The 18,482-nt window shown below is 48.3% G+C and overlaps 1 protein-coding gene across 1 annotated transcript in view; it reads left to right on the top strand.

Moving 5' to 3' along the window:
• The first annotated feature begins 7,485 nt into the window (after positions 1-7,485).
• LOC138299835 (chitotriosidase-1-like) overlaps positions 7,486-18,482 on the top strand; it is a 58,276-nt gene continuing 47,279 nt past the window's right edge. The window contains exons 1-2 of the mRNA XM_069238433.1: positions 7,486-7,654; positions 13,852-13,881. Of these exons, the coding sequence (XP_069094534.1) occupies positions 7,597-7,654; positions 13,852-13,881 (88 nt within the window). The 5' untranslated portion in view covers positions 7,486-7,596. The remainder of the gene's footprint in view (positions 7,655-13,851; positions 13,882-18,482) is intronic.

Genomic DNA, 18,482 nt, shown 5'->3' with positions numbered 1-18,482 from the left:
CAATCGGTCCCTGAGATCCAGGAACAGGACAGAGCAAGATGGCAAGACCCCCGCCGGGAAGTAAGACCACCCTGATTGTCCTCCCACTGTCCCACTTTGTTACCCTGCCCAATTCGGAACTGCCCCAGCTCCACTTCCAATGCCCAGATGTGCAATGTACCTGTGAGACTAATAGACTGGACTCTGCCATGGACATTCCTCCACCATCACCCATCACCATTTTACAACCCCCCTTAATTTTTTTGCACTTAAATAAACACCCTTGAAACACCAAAAAAAAATGGAGTCAGTCTATGATTTGTAAATCTGTATTATCAATTACAGTTTCATAATGGGTTACCCATTGGAAGGCTAACATACCTATGTCACACATCACAAGCCCTTCAAGGATGCAAACAGTTGACACGTAGGTTACCACATTTGTGAAACTGAAATGGAAGGGGACAACTCAGTTAACAAATAGTGAGTGAAATGGAGGTACAGGATAGAGGTAGATGTGTGAAAGTCAATGTAATGGTAAAAAAGAAAAAGTTCTCACCTGTGTGTCACTGGAAATATTGCTGTATGACTGACTCCCTGTTGTCGTTTTCGTCTTCCTCAGCTTCATCCTCATCACTGTCCACAGGCTCCACAGGCTCCACAGCTGCTACAACACTGTCATCTGGATCATCCTCCTGCAGAAAAGGCACCTGGCGTCGCAATGCCAAGTTATGGAGCATGGAGCAGGCGATGATGATGTCGCACACCTTCTTCAGTGAGTAGAATAGGGATCCACCTGTCATATGGAGGCACCTGAACCTGGCCTTAAGAAGGCCGAAGGTGCGCTCGATAACCCTCCTAGTCCGCCCATGGGCCTCATTGTAGCGTTCCTCTGCCCTGGTCCTGGGATTCCTCACAGGGGTCAATAGCCAGGAAAGGTTGGGGTAACCAGAGTCCCCCAATAGCCATACACGGTGCCTCTGGAGTTGACCCATCATATCAGGGATGCTGCTATTGCGCAGGATGTAGGCGTCATGCACTGAGCCAGGGAACATAGCATTTACCTGCGAGATGTACTGATCTGCCAAACAGACCATCTGGACATTCATCGAATGATAACTCTTCCTGTTCCTGTACACCTGTTCACTCCTGCGGGGGGGACCAGAGCTACATGGGTCCCATCAATGGCACCTATGATGCTGGGGATATGTCCAAGGGCATAGAAGTCACCTTTCACTGTAGCCAAATCCTCCACCTCAGGGAAAATGATGTGTCTCCTTACGTGTTTCAGCAGGGCAGACAACACTCTGGACAACACGTTGGAAAACATAGGCTGGGACATCCCTGATGCCATGGGCACTGTTGTCTGAAATGACCCACTTGCAAGGAAATGGAGCACTGACAGCACCTACACGTCAGGGGGGATTCCAGTCGGATGGCGGATTGGTGACATCAGCTCTGGCTCCAACTGGGTACACAGTTCCTGGATTGTGGCACGGTCAAACCTGTAGGTCACGATTAAATGTCGCTCCTCCATTGTCAACAGGTCCACCAGCAGTTGGTACACCGGCGGATTCCGCCATCTTCTCATATGTCCCAGCTGAGGGTGCCTACGAAGGACAACAGCGAAGAAACAGTCACTATTCCTCCAGGTATGTACCCACAGTCACACACAAGACTACACCAGACAATAAACCCTTCCTGTATGTGTGTTGAGTGTAGGCCTCAGTATGTGTGACGCAGCTGAAAATGAATCCATGTGGGCACCTGAAATGGCGGCTGCCTGACCTCTAAAGTGGGACAATGGGATTGTGGGGTAACAGCGCTGGCGTTGCACACCGTCGCGGTAGGCGGTCGTAGACCACGGCGCAATGCTGCATTGGTTAACATTGGACCCTATGGGTCCCAGGAGCCAATGAACAGGTGCGCCGGCGGTGATGATGCGCCCCGCCGCGGACGTCACCGCCGTGGACGTCACCACCATTTTCTATCTCTTCAATCACTAGATACCTGACCTTTGACAGGAGAGGACCTACACTGCTAGTGCTGCTGTGACCTCGGTCTGGAAGCGACGATGGCTGCTGCGTCTGGGGGAAGGGCCCCTGCCTTCACTGCACAGGAGTTGGAGAAACTTGTGGATGGGGTCCTCCCCCAGTACACGCTACTCTACGGTCCTCCAGACCAACAGGTTAGTACACAGAGAGCACGTTGTAGGGGCTAGGCATGGGTGGACAGGGCTGGGTGGAAGAGGGAAGGGGGCAGAAGTCATACTACATTAAAGCATGGGAATAAATGGGCCACATGGTCAGAGATTGGAGGGAGCCACACACATTGATGGTGCAATTGGTAATGACTGTTCCTCTTCCCTTGTGCATGTCATGTAGGTCAGCGCCCACCAGAAGAGGGACATTTGGCATGCCATCGCCAAGGAGGTCCGGACCCTGGGGTCCCACCAGAGTCGGGGCACCCACTGCCGGAAGAGATGGGAGGACATTCGCCGCTGCAGCAAGAAGACGGCAGAGGCTCAGCTGGGGATGGCCTCCCAACGTGGGAGGGGTGCCTGTCGTACCATGACCCCCCTGATGTTCCGGATCCTGGCGGTGGCCTACCCGGAGTTGGATGGGCGCTTAAGGACATCACAGCAGACACAAGGGGGTGAGTACAACCTCATTCTGCTGACTTTGAGTGCAGTGGAGGTGTCTGGGTGGGGGAGGTGGGCTGTGGGTGTCCCTAGGCCAGGGCGAGTTAGTTAGGCAAGGCCCCTCCGTAATGTAGGCCATGTGGCACTCTACCCCACCTCAGAAAATTAGCAAGTTGAGGTATAGTTGCCCCTGTGGCACCCAGGTGCGCAGATTTCCAACATTGCCATGTAGGCCATATCCATGAAATTGCATGTGCAGAGGGCAGGAGCGCGGTGTTGTGCATGGGGCTGCTGCGTCTGTCTTGTCCGCCAACGGTAGCGGTATGCCATGCACTAATACTCTCTTTCTTCTGTCTCCCCCCCCTTTTCCTGCTCTCCCTGTCCTTTTGTACATCAGCATCAACAGGCGGAGGTACAGTGGCACCGGAGCACGAGGGAGCTGCATCCCACATGGCCATGGAGGGCCACACCACAGACTCTGAATACACCAGTGGGACGGAGGACAAAGGGAGCTTCACGTCGGCCACCGGATCACCAACCAGCGACACAGACTCGTCCGCCGATGTGAGCTCCCCTGTGGTGGCGGCACCATCTGTGCGCCCCACTTCTACAGGTACAGCCGCCACCCCCCCTACCAGCACCGCCCTCCCAGCAGCCCCTCAGCGTTCGCCCCGTGCCCGCTCACCCAGGAGGGTGGGCATCACCTTCGCCCCAGGCACCTCAGGCCCTGCCCCAGTCACCCCTGCTGCCCTCAGTGAGGAGGCCATTGACCTCCTCAGGTCAATCACTGTTGGGCAGTCCACCATTGTGAACGCCATCCAGAGTGTAGAAAGGGCGTTGCAACACGGTAATGCATTCCTGGAGGCCATTCATTCTAGTCAGGCTGCCCTTCAGCGAACCCTGCAAACTCTGGCCTCAGCACTGATGGCAGCAATTGTCCCTGTGTCCAGCCTCCCCCCTCCAACTTCCTCCACTGAGACCCAATCCCCTGTATCCCAGCCCATCCCAAGCACACCTACAGACCAGCATGCAGACAAGTCAACACACACAAGTAGCTCAAGCAAACATAGGCACCACACACACCACAGGCACTCACACAAGCATCACACCCATACAGACACAGCAACATCCACTGTCTCCACTGTGTCCCCCTCCTCCTCTTCTCCCTCCTCCCTCCCAGTCCCGTCTACACACACACCTGCATGCACCACATCTACAGGCACTAGGACTCGCACCAGGACACCCAGCACCACACGCCGCTCACCTGCACTCACCACCTCCACTGCCATTTACACGTCCCCTGTGTCCTCTCCCAGTGTGTCTGTGACGCCCCCTCCCAAAGTACCCAAACGCCGGCAATCACTCACCCAACATCCATCCACCTCACGACAGCCTCCAGTACCTGCACCTGCACCCAAAACAGCTAAAATGACACCTCCTACAACCACCTCCTCTTCCTCCACTCCCAGACCCCCTCCAGCTACCCATCCCAGTGTTCGTCAGAAACTGTCCCTCGGTCAAATTGACCTTTTTGCCCCCACCCCCCCTGTCCAATTCATCAGTCCCGTTGTAGCACCTCAGCCAAAAATCCTCCAGTACCAGTGGTGCCTGTTCAAGGTTTTTGGAGTGCGCCGTCCACCAGGGCAGTAGGACCCGGAGCCAAGGCACTGGCAGCCCACCCCCTGTAAAGTCTCCGAAATTGGAGAGTGGACGACGGGACCGTGTCAAGATTCCTGGTGGGACAACAAGTGAAATGGGATCGAAGGCGATTGGTGAGTCAGCTGTAACTCCAAAACAGGTGGGGAAGGTCCAGAGGAAGTCTGCCCAGCCTGTTGTGAGTGTCACGGAAGAGAAGTGCGCCATCATTTCCGGTGGTCCAGACACAACCGCCAGCACCGTTGCCACTGGTCCAGAGAGCACCGCTAGAGTCACAGCCCAGGAGGGCCCAAGTATCGTCACTGGTCCTGAGAGCAACGCCAGAGTCACAGCCCAGGAGGGCTCAAGTATCGTCACTGGTCCAGAGAGCACCGCCAGAGCCACAGCCCAGGAGGGCTCAAGTATTGTCACTGGTCCAGAGAGCACCGCCAGGGTCACAGCCTAGGAGGGCTCAAGTATCGTCACTGGTCCAGAGACCACCGCCGGAGTCACAGCCCAAGCGGGGCCAGGATGCCACAGCCCCGCTGGGCAATGATGGAACGTCATGCCACACACCAATGTCCAGTGTGGAAATCGTCATGCCACACACCAATGTCCAGTATGGAGTTCGTCATGCCACACACCAATGTCCAATGTGGAAATCGTCATGCCACACACCAATGTCCGTACCAGAACCGCCATGTCATAGCACCGCTGAAGAGGGCAAAGACCGCCATGTCAAAGCACCGCTGAAGAGGGCAAAGACCGCCATGTCAAAGCACCGCTTAACAGGGCAAAGACCGCCATGTCATAGCACCGCTGAAGAGGGCAAAGACCGCCATGTCAGAGCACCGCTGAACAGGGCAAAGACCGCCATGTCAAAGCACCGCTGAAGAGGGCAAAGACCGCAATGTCAAAGCACCGCTGAACAGGGCAAAGACCGCCATGTCATAGCACCGCTGAAGAAGGCAAAGACCTCCATGTCATAGCACCGCTGAACAGGGCAAAGACCGGCATGACAAAGCACTGCTGAAGAGGGCAAAGACCGCCATGTCATAGCACCGCTGAACAGGGCAAAGACCGCCATGTCAAAGCACCGCTGAACAGGGCAAAGACCGCCATATCATAGCACCGCTGAAGAGGGCAAAGACCGCCATGTCATAGCACTGCTGAAGAGGGCAAAGACCGCCATGTCATAGCACCGCTGAAGAGGGCAAAGACCGCCATGTCATAGCACCGCTGAACAGGGCAAAGACCGCCATGTCAAAGCACTGCTGAACAGGGCAAAGACCGCCATGTCATAGCACCGCTAAACAGGGCAAAGACCGCCATGTCAAAGCACCGCTGAACAGGGCAAAGACCGCCATGTCATAGCACCACTGAACAGGGCAATGCACCGGGTAGGAATGAATGGCCCACCACATCAGGCATCCTTATCCCATGTGCAGCTGGGACAGTGACAGGACACTACCTTTCACGGGGAGTCTCATCCAGTCTGGGCACCAGTCACCCCCCAGTACCAGTATGGACCTGCATCAACTTGAGAGACTGTGGCTTTGCACTCCCCAGGATGTGACAGTGGGCAACCCACCCACTGTAGAGACTTGAGAGAATGTGGCTTTGCACTCCCCAGGATGTGACAGTGGGAAACCCACCCACTGTAGAGACTTGAGAGACTGTGGCTTTGCACTCCCCAGGATTGAAAAGTGACCTACCCACCCACTGTAGAGACTTGAGAGACTGTGGCTTTGCACTCCCCACGATACATCAATGGGCATGGAGCCCCGTCGTGGATCCGGCTTTGCATTCATGTGGCTGAGGTGCCCCCATTCCCTTCCCCCTGAGGTGCCTGTAGTGTTTCTATCTGATGCCCTGGCAGTGTTCTCTCCGATTTTGGTCAGGTATCTATTGTGGGCCTCGCCCATGCATTTTTGGACTGTTTGTGCACGGACATTGTTGTGTACATATCTGCACTACTTCTCGGATTGTATATATGTAAATAAGAGTGATTTTATAATACATATATTTGTATATTTTTGTATGACATGTATATTGGCACATTACAAAGTTTGACCGAAATTCGCATTGTCTTTGCATTCTTCCGGGGGAATTGTGGGTTGTTACTGTGATTTTTGTGACTGCATTGGTGTGTATGTTGTAATATGCGAGGGTGGGGGTGTTTGGTGGGTGTCCCCCTAACTTTTGCCTCCCCCCAACCCCCGTGTCGTAGGTGCTGTACTCACCGGTATCTTCTGCGCCTACGTCGCTGTTGGTCGTGAAGGAGCAGAAAGACAAGGGCAGGTAGTATTTGGAGTTCCGGGTCCATGGAGTCGTCGTTCCTCGTGGGATGTGTAGAAGGTGAGCGTTTTCCCATAGCAATAGCTGTTTCCGCCATGTTTTTATCCACGGTGAATCCGCCCCGGAAAAGGTGGTGGATTGGCCTGTTGTGATACTGTGGGCGGTACATTGTCTTCCGCATGTCTGTTGGCGGTGACCGCCACGCTGCTTGTCTGTACCGCCGTGGCGGGCGAAGTGTTAAAGTGGCTGTCTTTGTTGGCGGTTTCCGCCAGGGTCATAATTCCCTTTTTTTGTCCATCTGACTGTTTGCAGTATTACCGCATCTTTAACACCGTCCGCCAGGGTTGTAATGACCCCCATAGTCTTTTAAACCTTTCCTCATGCTTGCACGTCTGTTTAGAAGTGGGTTTCATATAGTATCCTATGATGTCACTTCCAGTGAGGTCACGTGCGGCAAAAGTGGATGTCAGGAAATTTGGAAGTTGGTTCCATTACCACGTTAGGGGCAGTACGGAGCTCGAACATGCTTTGCGTATCTCAGGATACACATATTTAACCCACAAAAAGTAAAAATATAGATTTTAAATTCAGTGAGATCCAAAGCGCAGTTCCACGACATAAAGACCGCTAGCACCTATGGTTTCAGGCTGTACCTTTGCCAACTGGACTACACCAGCCCCATGACCAGTGACAGCTGATATCTCACTGTGGTCCTCACAGGTTCACTTTTTCCAGAGAAAGATGCTGCAGGATCTTGTTTATCGTGGTGAGTTTCCACATACAGTAAAACCATGTGACCATGAGACACACCGGGCAGAGGAACTGCTGGGAAACAATCACACGAATGGAGCAATTTCCACTTTTCAAAACAATTTCCCAACTTCCCCCGCATTATCTTGGCACTGCTGCTGGGTGTTGTGCACTATATAGGGAAGGCTGATGGGCACGAGTGATACAGTGTTGTCAATCCAGGGACTGTGGACCATTACAGACAGGCCCATCCGTCAGCTAGGATTTCAGCCACCCAGTGTTTCCCAGCCTTAATGCGAGGGGACTGTCCTAGAAGAGTCATGAGGACGGCGCACAGCTGCACTTGGGCTGGTGAGTGTAACTTATTTAGTGACTGCATTGAATATTGAACAATACTGGGAAAGGGCTCGGTAAAATGTTTTGCAATGTAATGGCTGGAAAAGGCACATCATATTCTACTATATCCTTTACCCTGTGACCCAACAGACCCCTCTCATTTCCTCCAGAAGTTTGAGGCCAATTACATGTCCAACTGCATTTTTGCAGAATTTCGAGATAGGACCAGAAAGCAATTCACATGAATGTCACACATTCCTAAATTATGTATTTGTTTTAATATTTTGCGAGGTGTAAACATGCCGGCTGTTCTCACTTAAGCGTATCACGCCTTCAATGGAGAAAGATGGTGGCAGAAGCAGGGGGTAGCGCGGGGCGTTTGCTACGTTTTGCTACATTCTGTAGCTACATGCTGCGAGGTTAGTTTATTTAGGGTGAAAACTGGACAAATGTTGATGCAGATTCAACGCTGTCAGGGTGGAACCTGAGATCTTATCTCCATGCCTATAATAATGCTACTAACGCCTGTCAGTTCTCACTCTTGGAATCATTTTGTGAAAGAGCCACACACTAGAAGTTATGGAACTGCACATTTGAAGTAGGGCTAAACTTAAAGTGTTTGCATGAGGCAGCTCTGCATTGTGTTGTATAGTATTATAACAGAGCCTAGCATCCCTGTGTAGGGCGCTGGAGCACTTGCCAACACGGGTACCACATGATGCCCTATAGAGTCTGTAGCCGAAGGGTGTTGTCCTTATTTTGATCCTATGTGGGAAGAGTTACCATGTCATGCGTGATGACCACTGGGGTGCAGTTACAGTGTTATAGAGCCCAGCTCTTAGCGGTGGATGAGGGAATGTGGGAGATAGACATGCAGATTATGCTGACAGTCTGGACTGGCTCTGCAGGTCTGTTATGGTATTCTTGTACGCTGCAGTCCACCTTGATGGTTATGCTTTGTTATCCCAACAAAGGTTCTTGAACAGAGTTGTGATCACTTTAATTAGCACCCTAATGGGCCATCCAGTCAGACTCCCAATAGCTAACACTACCTTTAGTTGTTTGCCTTCAGTTTAACAGTGAAAGTGTGGATCAAAGATGTACCAGTCAGGGGCAGGGGGCCTGGTTGTGTGCTGAGTAAAATTGGGGGGCGGGGTGATGCTATTAATTCTACTGCCAACTTCTTATATGGTGATAAATGTTGTCAATTGCCCTTCTCTTCATTAGGAACCCTTGCATAAGACCAGAGTTGTGGGTTGGGTCATCTAAAGCAGTTTACACCCTCCACGGAGGGACTTAAGTCCTGTTAATGGCCGGTGCAGAGTTCAACAATGCACCATGCATGGAATGCAGAGATTGGCCCAGCCACACAGATTGCTAATAATGCTGACACTGCATGTTAAGTGCAGTGAAAGTGTGAAGCAGGTACATACAGTGGACATGGACAGTTGGTCAGGTTGTTTGCCTGTATTTGGTGAGACTAGGTGCCACAAGCTAACATTTTTATCACCTGCGTGCTGTTAAGTGTTAACAGTTGTTGATTGCGTTCCCCCACTGTGTGCCCACTTCTTCAACCTGGGCTGTAATTGTGGGATAAGTGGGTGGATACTTAGTAGTTGCTTAATCCTTTACTACCCTTAATAGTTTTAGCAGAGAACTGTAATGCTTACCAAATGCCTCCACAGATTGACAGCGGAAAAAGAAGAATTACATGTAATTTTGGAATGGCTTGTTGAGAGAAAGGAATAAACTGACGAAAGCTAACATGAATTAGTATTACTGATATATGCAAGGACATACATTTTCAGCTAGAAGCATAACATTTCAGAGTTCTACATGAGATCCCCAACAGGAAGCTTAAAAGCTACTGGTAGCTTGCTAGCACCCTTGAGGTAGCCTTCAAAAGTGAGCTCAGCTCAATATATCATTCAGAGGGTTTATGCACTGTAAAGTACATCGTACTACTCATCTCAAGACCCTTATGTTGGAAGCAGTCAAGCCAATGGAAGGTCATCGTGCTGAGGCACAAACACAAATTGTGTTGGCCTACGGAACCAGGAATGTGATCATGTGTTTCAACAAGGAGATTAAGCAGGTTATAGGCTCCACTGTGTTAGTCACGTTATATGTGTGACCAGAGGGCCAGGAAAGAACAGTGTCTGCACTAGCTAGGGCAGAGCCACCTTAGAGTGTGCCAGCTGGAGCCAGTGGAAAAGTGTATGAGGTGGGTGCATGATCAACCTGAAGTTGAGGGGAACAAGGGATGGGTCCAGAGCTGAGATCCATTTCAAAACCTCACTGGCATGCATCTTTGTATACGCATTCATATGTGCACTTTTATGAGTGTGCCTCTCAGCGTGTGTGTGGCATTTTGTTTTTCCCTGATAAACAGTGTTACTCCCTGGAAGCTATGCCTGATGTCAAGGAACACCAAAGTATGTATTGCCTTCTGTCATACTGGGTTAATCTCTGGCACAATTGTGTCCATTCCTGGCATAGTAGTAGCCCTGGTAAAATAATGGTCATCCTGGGCAGATTTTGGTCTTTCTTTGTTTAGTTGTCAGACTTGTAGGAATCACTGACATTGTGATGGCATGGTTGACCTAATTTTGTCCACCTGACCTAATGGTGGCCATCCGTGACCTAGTAATGGCCATGAGTGATGCTTGTGAGAATCTGGGCCATTATAGTGTGCAGCCTTGGCACAGTGATGCCTCTGACATAACAGCGAGCCTAATTGGCACATAATAGGCAACCTTGGCATTACGGTAAGCATTCAGGGCATGTGTGTGTAAAGCCTAGATAGTTCAATCAGATTCTGTCCATGTGAAGCTTTTGTACGTGTGGGTAATTCATGAAAATGAGAAGCTGATATTTGGGGATTGCGTGTTTACTAAAAATCAAATCAAGTATTTTGAAGGCAAATATTATGCTTCTTTCAGAAAAGAAATTTTGAAACTTGAGTATGTTTGCCCAAATTGGAAGAGGTATTTGACTGAAAAAATGTTTATTTTCATAAACTGATTTGCTGATAAAGACAAACTGGTTGCATTTCCAAAGCACATTTAAAGCTGATAGGTGGTAATTCAGGCTGAGCTCAGAGCTGGAAAGGCCTATTGGTGTGGTTTCTTCTTTTGTACCAGAGGGCGCGTACTAATGTTTTTTCATTAGTTATCTGGAGGCATTGCATATTGAGAAATCTTTTCCTGGCATTTCTGGGGGTAACCCCGCCTGAAATGTTTGCATGGTGTTAGTGTATTGTCAACAGATGCGGTCAACATTTTCCAGTTAGTAGCTCGGGATCAGTTTCTTTGAGATTAAGTCGCTCTCAATGTAGCAGAGGTGGGAGATCCATGGTCTACCCTCAAGTAAAACGTTGTTTTCTAGAGTCTCGGGAAGAATAACTTCAGCACCATCAAGTGGCATAAATTAAGAAGACTGATTATATAAGTGTGACGATTCCTAAAATCAGCCATACAAAAAATAGCAACCATTTTCCAGGATGTAGGATAACGATCGATAGTCATGTTATAAGGATGTCTTATGCTCACACCCACACACATGCTCAGCTTTAAACATGCTTTCTAACCCTCTCGTGCTCTCACGCACACTGTCCCACGCACGATGTGTCACGCTCTCTCACGCACTCTCTTTCTCTGAATTTATCTCTCTCTCTCTTTCTCTGTCGCTTAGACTCGTTTTCTGTTCTCAGCCCCCCACTCTCTTTCTGACTGCCATGCTAGTTCTGTCTCGCTTTCTTTGTCTCTCTTTCCTTCTCTCTATCTTCCTACTGGATCTCTTCTGCCCCCCCCCCCCCCCACTCCTCTTTCTTTCTCTTCTCCTCTGCGAATAGTTGCAGATATCAGCAGGGCAACAAAAGAACACCTGTGCCTGCACAGCAGAAGTAAAGCAGGCTCTGTATTGCTCTTTTTTGTGTAAGACACGGCATATCAAGTGCTCCCATAAACAAAATACAAGAGCAAGTGGCTCGGATCGTTGTTGGCCCCAGGATTCTAGAGGACCTCGGGCCGAGCCAAACCAGGCATCTGGCTCAAACCAGGACTGAGCCTTTAGTGGCGCTCCATCTCCATGTAAAACAGAGCAATCAGACATGTATTCTGGCACTTGCACCGTTAATCAGGAAAGACGGCCTTTAGCAGCGCATATGTGGTGAAGAACTTCGGATAGTGGATAAACACAATTCATATCCACCCACCAGCAGCCCAGACATCCGGTGTCATGCTTTGCTATGACTGAGAATATAAATCCCATTCCAGGTATTATCCTGTGCGCATCTCTGTCTTTTGATCTGTGATTGGCAGGTGGTCACTGCGTTGGTTCAATGGGGCCCCTTGTTAAAACATAGTGGGCTGCCTGTGTACTCATGCACTTTGATGGTGTGTGCAAGGATGCTCTGTGGATGGCAGTCCTGGCTTTAAATGTGCTCATAGCTTCTTTCCTGGAGCCTCTGGGGCGTTTTAAAGTTGTGTTTTTAGGTGGCTTTAAAGAGGTCTAGATTTGTCCAATTTAAAACCATCCTTGCTGCCTCATTTTCTAGACATTGGAAGCTGTTTTGTGTATGCCCGTCTAGATCACATTGGACTAGAGCAGGTGGCTCATCATTTTATAGGCACCACTCCATGCTTTGTTTGAAGGAGCGGCAGAACCTTGCACAGTACGTCTGGGAGTTGATTGACATTTATTTGGACAGTTGAAGTCAGAGGTCTAAATCAAAACTTTCGCCTGCTTTTCTCAATGATTTGGAGGTTGGAGTTGGAGCTGTTACCGGGGCTTGTAGGCACATGAACAACAACACTGCACTACTTTATGTTCCATGTAATTGTAGAATTTGACCTCTGGCCCACTAAGACATGGAGCGCTTTCCCTCAACCAGCAATAGAAGCATTTTAACCCTCTGTGATGCCCGCTGGTTTCTGGTTCATTTTCCAAATGGAGGTGGATCTGAGGGGCCGTCACCTACATCGAGAATTATAGGTGATGTTATTCAAATTTCATAGGGCACAAATAGAGGTAGACCATATCACTAGCATGATTTAAAGCAATAATCCATGTTCATTGCTCATCCACATCACTGGAGGTGATGTTTCAACCTGTTTCTCTGTGTCTAAGCTTTTTCAATATGCTGCCTCGTCGTCTGGACTTTTTCAAGCCTTGTGGTCACTTTAGAGTTATCACTCCCACAAACCAAAGACAGCTTCTGCCCCAATACTATTTGCTGTGTCAAAGTAGTTCATGTATGTGATTCAAGCTTAGTTTTAGCTCATGAGGTACTGGCAAGTCTATGTAAAGAGCAGCATGTCCCAATGAGGTAAGTGGTGGCACTTTGCACATGCAAGTCATTCTATTCGGTGATGCCTCTATTACTTACCGGTAATTGCATTATTCCTAGTCCTTCTTCCTCACCTTCCTTCGGAACAAATGAGACAAGGAAGACCCATTTGTTCTGAGGCAAGGTGTGGGAGAATGTGGAGGTAACATTCTATTCCATAGTGCACTATTCTATAGCACCACACCTAATGTTTGGCAGTATAGGCCATATGTAGATAGAGCACTGCTCCCCACAGCAAGGTCACCCAAACCATTGTTCAGCCAACTCCAGGGTCAGTAAACAACTGCAACTAAGGGTGTCAAATGGGGAAATCAACCACACAACTAAGTAGTATTGAAAATGCATATAATAGAGGCACGCAATGTCAGTTTGGGTGACTTAACCTAAATTAGCCCCCAGTAACGAATTCTAAGATTGTCCCAGCCAATCACAGCGCTTTGGATGCTGGCATCTGTGTTCAAGGTTTCATGGCAAGGGTATGAAACAGATTCCCATCAGGTTTCTTGCCTTTAAAATGTCACATGGCATACAAAAAATATGACTATTTACACATATCCACTTACCCCCACCCAGTAGTCAGTTCATTTTCCTTGCTCTGATTATGCAACTTCACCTCTGGGCCTGAATCTCAAGAGGCAATAAGCTGCAGTAAATGGCTTCACCAGAAGACTCCGGCCACCATTAACACCCTTGACAAAGGACAATAATGCCTAATAAGTTAACTGAATGAAAAGTTTGATAAAACCCTGCCCTATAGCTCAGTCCCCACTGCTGCCAGAGAGCTGTAGCATCACTAAATTGTACAGCTATCTATTGCATTTGTGTCCTAATCATATTCTCTTTTGATCTCTTCTATCTGCAGGACTGGCTCTGCTACTCTTCCTGAATTGCAGTGAGTATACTTGCTATATGATATGTTATGTTATAGTGACTGATAGAACAGTACCTTTCACTTTTTCATGGTCCATCTGTTTCAGAGAGTCAAGCACTGTTGAAAGGAGATGTCATTCTCCATTCAGTGGGGTGCCACAGCTCCAACCGGGGCTACTGGGCCTCAGCAGTGTAGGCTGGTGTCATTTGCGTCCTCTATTCCAGGGTCCATCCTACAATGCTTTGTACATCTGGACCACCCAGCACTTAACTCTCAGTGGTAGCAATGGCAAACAGCCACAGGCTTCTCAAGGAGGTAGTCTGGGGGTGCTTCAAGCTCAGGATTCAATAATCCCCTAGCAGAGCAATGACAGATTGTCCAACACACTGCTTCTCTTTCTTAAAGAAAATGCTTTAATGCACACAAAAAACTCAATACTACACAATGCAGGTCATATATAGAGATGCTTTACTAGAGCAGGGCCACTGTACTTGGGGCTGGTAATCCCTGCTTCCCACTCTGTTCACTCTCTCCCAGGTTTAAGTTCTGTCTTGAGCAGGCAACAGGCAAAGACACAACTACCTCCTTTATTAAGTGTTTTGTGCTCAGTAACTTTTACTAATCCCAGTTCTCCTTATCTCACCACTGCTGAATTTTGTATGCTCTTCAGCCATGGCAGGGACCAGCAGCATGCATCTGGCTCACTCTCCTTCTTCTGGGAGGGGACACGCTGGCTGTGAATGCTCCAACACTCAGATCCAGTCCATGGAAGGCAGTGTGGAGGCCGCCACCCAGAGTCTGTGCAGGCTTCCAAGCATCTGCATCATTGCACGTCTCAGTCTGGTTCCAAGCCCTCTTCTGGGTTTCGGGTGAGTTGGGATGGTGAGTTGCGAGGTCAAGGGTCATAAGACCACTATGAGGTACTTTTCTTCCAGCAGAAAAACTCTACCACAGCTCAATTTACTTGGTTGGTGGCACAGTCCGTTCAGATGCAATGCAAAGTCACACTAGCACAATTGGCTTAGACACAGCTTCATAATGTTGCAGTGGCACAGTCTGCTCAAACACAACTTCACAATGTTGCCACAGTGCCACCAGGAGAGACTGTACTCAGATCCCTGGAGCACACAGATCTCCTGTACTTTCCTGGGTAGACAGGCCCTCAAGCTCCAAGGTCAACTGCTTTGGCTCACCCTGGCCAATCATACTCCTGGGTGGTTGACACTTTCCTTTCTTCTCTCAGCAGGCAGGTTGGCCTCCAGGTGTTTTGCTTTAGGGGTACAGCTTCTCCCCCTAGCTCAGACCCCATGTGATGACCCCTCAGTTTTCTGAAGTTGGCTGCCAGGCAGACACCAGCCCTGGTTACAATGCAGTCCTCTGAGTACTCTGTGGGCAGTCTCTTGCTTGGTCAAAGGGAACTTGGAACTGTAACAACAAGTGGGCCAGTGGCTCTCTCTTTCATACAGCAAAAGCTGATATGGATGACATGGATGTGGATTCTCTGCACTTTCAGAACCAGTTTGGGGTGATATTACTTTCAAATGTCCTCTCCAAGCTGTTCTTCAGACACAGACTTTGTGCAGAATGATGCTCTTCACAGAAGGGTTGGCTTCAACCTGGAGCACCCACAATAGAGGCGCAACAAAGTGTGAGATTTCTGCACCTGCCTATCAGCAGCCACACTGAACGGTGACCAGACACAAAGGGCTGACCTCACTAAAAGGCACTTTTACATTCTAAACAACAGAAACTGTGGTCCTACCGTCACCCCCACCATCTACCAACTGGCAATACTCAGCAAGACTAATCAGAAGCACATGTCAGCAAAAACATTTAAATGAATTTCTAAATGGAGCCCTTTCTCCCCTTTCACTGCTTCAGTGTCCAGATCTCCTCCTTCCAGCTTCAGGAATGTCAGCAGTGCACTTCCACTCTCTGGGAAACCAACCTCACCTCCATCCGAGCACATGAATGGGCATGTGGACCCCCTTGTTGCTCTGATTCATTCTGACACACAATGTGTATATACCACACACATAACCAGAGACACATATAACATACACTTGGTCTGTTACTGCTAGGGGTTGGGTTAGCAGATAGAAGTGGATCTTTAGAAGGGATGATGAGTAGACCTCTACTCCAGTTATTAAAAGGTCTGGTCACAACTGATTCGCAAAACATGGCATGCTGCCACCACCACTCTAAATGCTAAACCCATGACAGGGAGGTACACCTCTGATAGTTAAACGAGAACTGTCTTGGTGTACCCTTCCTGGTTACAAGACAGGTCCAGGACCTCATTCATGTCAAGGGGCAGACCTAAACCTTCACACACACACATGAGGGTAAGACCAAAACCAAAAACTAGCATTCCAGATACTTGCAGTTGGGTATTCAGGAATAGGGAGCTATACTGTACACCATGAAGGAGACATCACTGTCCCAACAGGAGGGTTGAATGCAAACTAAAACATAACCAAATAACTGGTTGTAGGCAATTGCTTTAAATTAGCACAAGTTGTCTCATGCTTAAGGGCCAACAATAGGCTATTCTTTGAATGACTGCACTGCACAAGAAAATCTCTCTTGGCTACAGGAGCCAGCCTAAATAATCACAATTCCCAAAAGGCTTGCTCTCAGAGGTGAGAAAAACGACTCAAGACATATATTCACATTTCATTGCATAGGTATCTTGGATACACACTTGAAGACATGGTACCACAGTTTCAACCTGATGCGCTTTAGTACAGGCAGATGGCTGTGATCTTTCTAGTAGCAGGACATAGGGCCACTACCATATAACATAAGCCTATAGTAGTAATCAAGCAATGAAGCCAGATGGAACCCACACCTGCCCTCTGGTTTAAAGGTCCCATTGGGAGAGTCCTCAGGTAGTGTTTATGGAACTATATATTTATAAGGAGGGTTTACAAATAATTGCTTCGCCAACTACACACTCAACATTTATACTTTGTCATTCTTTGTCAGTGTTCACCATGTAGCATCTATTGTGTTCTGACAACAACAAACTTGGTTACAGAGAAAACCAAGTTGGTGTCATTGAACACATGTTGAGATCATCTGGTATTGGTCCAGAAAGCCATTACCCTGAAATGGATCACTGTGTCATTTCCTCTAAGAATGGCATTCTAAAGAACTGGCCAAGAGAGTGTGATCAGGGGTGTGAAACAGGTGGTACATAGGACTGGAGACAGGGAAGACCTCTGAGGCATCCGCATTTGAGTTTCAGATGAGGAACACTGTTTTCACACCACCACTGCATAGTATTAGCCCGAAAGGGTTGGAACCATCCTCTTGTCCCTCAGACATTCATGTCAAATGCTACAGAAAGGTCCAGAAGTACAAGCATGCACAAACACCCCATCGACAAAGGTCAGAATACCATCCCACACTGGAAACAACACTGATTGTGTCCCAGGCATGGGTCAGAACACAGACTTGAGGGAGTAGTAACCCACACACTTCCACAGGGCCTGCATGTGCAGAACCACAACTCTCTCCAGTAGATTAGCCAGTAGAGAAAGAATGGTAATGAGATGATAATATGAAGGATTTTTTTGTGTTAAAGACAGAACTCACCCAAGGGCAAAGATCAGCTCTATAGTGCAAGTCCGCTGCCTCCTTGACCCATCAGTCTCTTACTACAGTATTCTAACTTGGTGAGTGAAATGCCATAAGTAAGACAAAATCCACTGTCTTCAAACAACCAAAATGTAACGATCCCCAGTATTCAGAATAAATTCTCAAACAGGTTCAGTGATCAAAGACTACACTTCAGAAGAGTTGGTGGCATAGACAAATTCTGAAAGCAGAACTAGACCGCATCCATCATCAGTGTGACGGATGAGTTGTGTAAAATGAGATACACTTCCTCATGTGCTGGCCCACATCTGAGGAAAGATGAAACTACAAATTTGAGGAATTCACCCACAGGATCACTGATTTCATAAATTTGAAGGATGAGCACTTGAATCACATGTGTCGAGAAAATCCCAGAACTGGTTTAAAAGGCAACAAAGTAGCTTTCGTAACCATAAGATACATGTACATGCACAAAGACACCACCTTAAAAAATAAAAAATAAAGCGTATTTCGTTGTAAGTCATCCTTAACAATGGACTTACCATTAAGCAGGCCAGAAACCCACTTACTGATATGAGGGTTAGAGTGTCACCAATAGGACTGTACTCCCAATAATTGCAGTACAGGCATTTAAACAAGCTACTGATAACATGAAGAGTATTGACAAAGCCAATAGGTTTGGGTTTTTATATATTTCATGTACACAGATGCATACTGGCAAACTAAGAACATAAACACAAACCAACAAACCTACAGGCACCTATTTTCATAAAGGGCAACAAGGATGCTGTCACCTTTGTATCCTGCCCCGTCAGCCATACCTAATCACTCAATGACCCCTGTTGCAGATGATGTGCATCAGGGGCCGTACTATATATGGCACACTTTACCTGTTTGCCTTATTCCGCACCTTTCAAAAATTGTGCCGAGTGCAAACAAGGACAGTATGCCATATAATAAAGAATGAGCTACCCCTAGGGCAGCTGCAAACTCGCGCTGCCCTCGGTACAGTGCATTGA

This window comes from Pleurodeles waltl, chromosome 6 (genome assembly GCF_031143425.1).
Source record: "Pleurodeles waltl isolate 20211129_DDA chromosome 6, aPleWal1.hap1.20221129, whole genome shotgun sequence".
NCBI classification, from domain to species: Eukaryota; Metazoa; Chordata; class Amphibia; order Caudata; family Salamandridae; genus Pleurodeles; species Pleurodeles waltl.
Note: the sequence above shows the minus strand (reverse complement) of the source record. Positions and strands in the feature narration are given on the sequence as shown.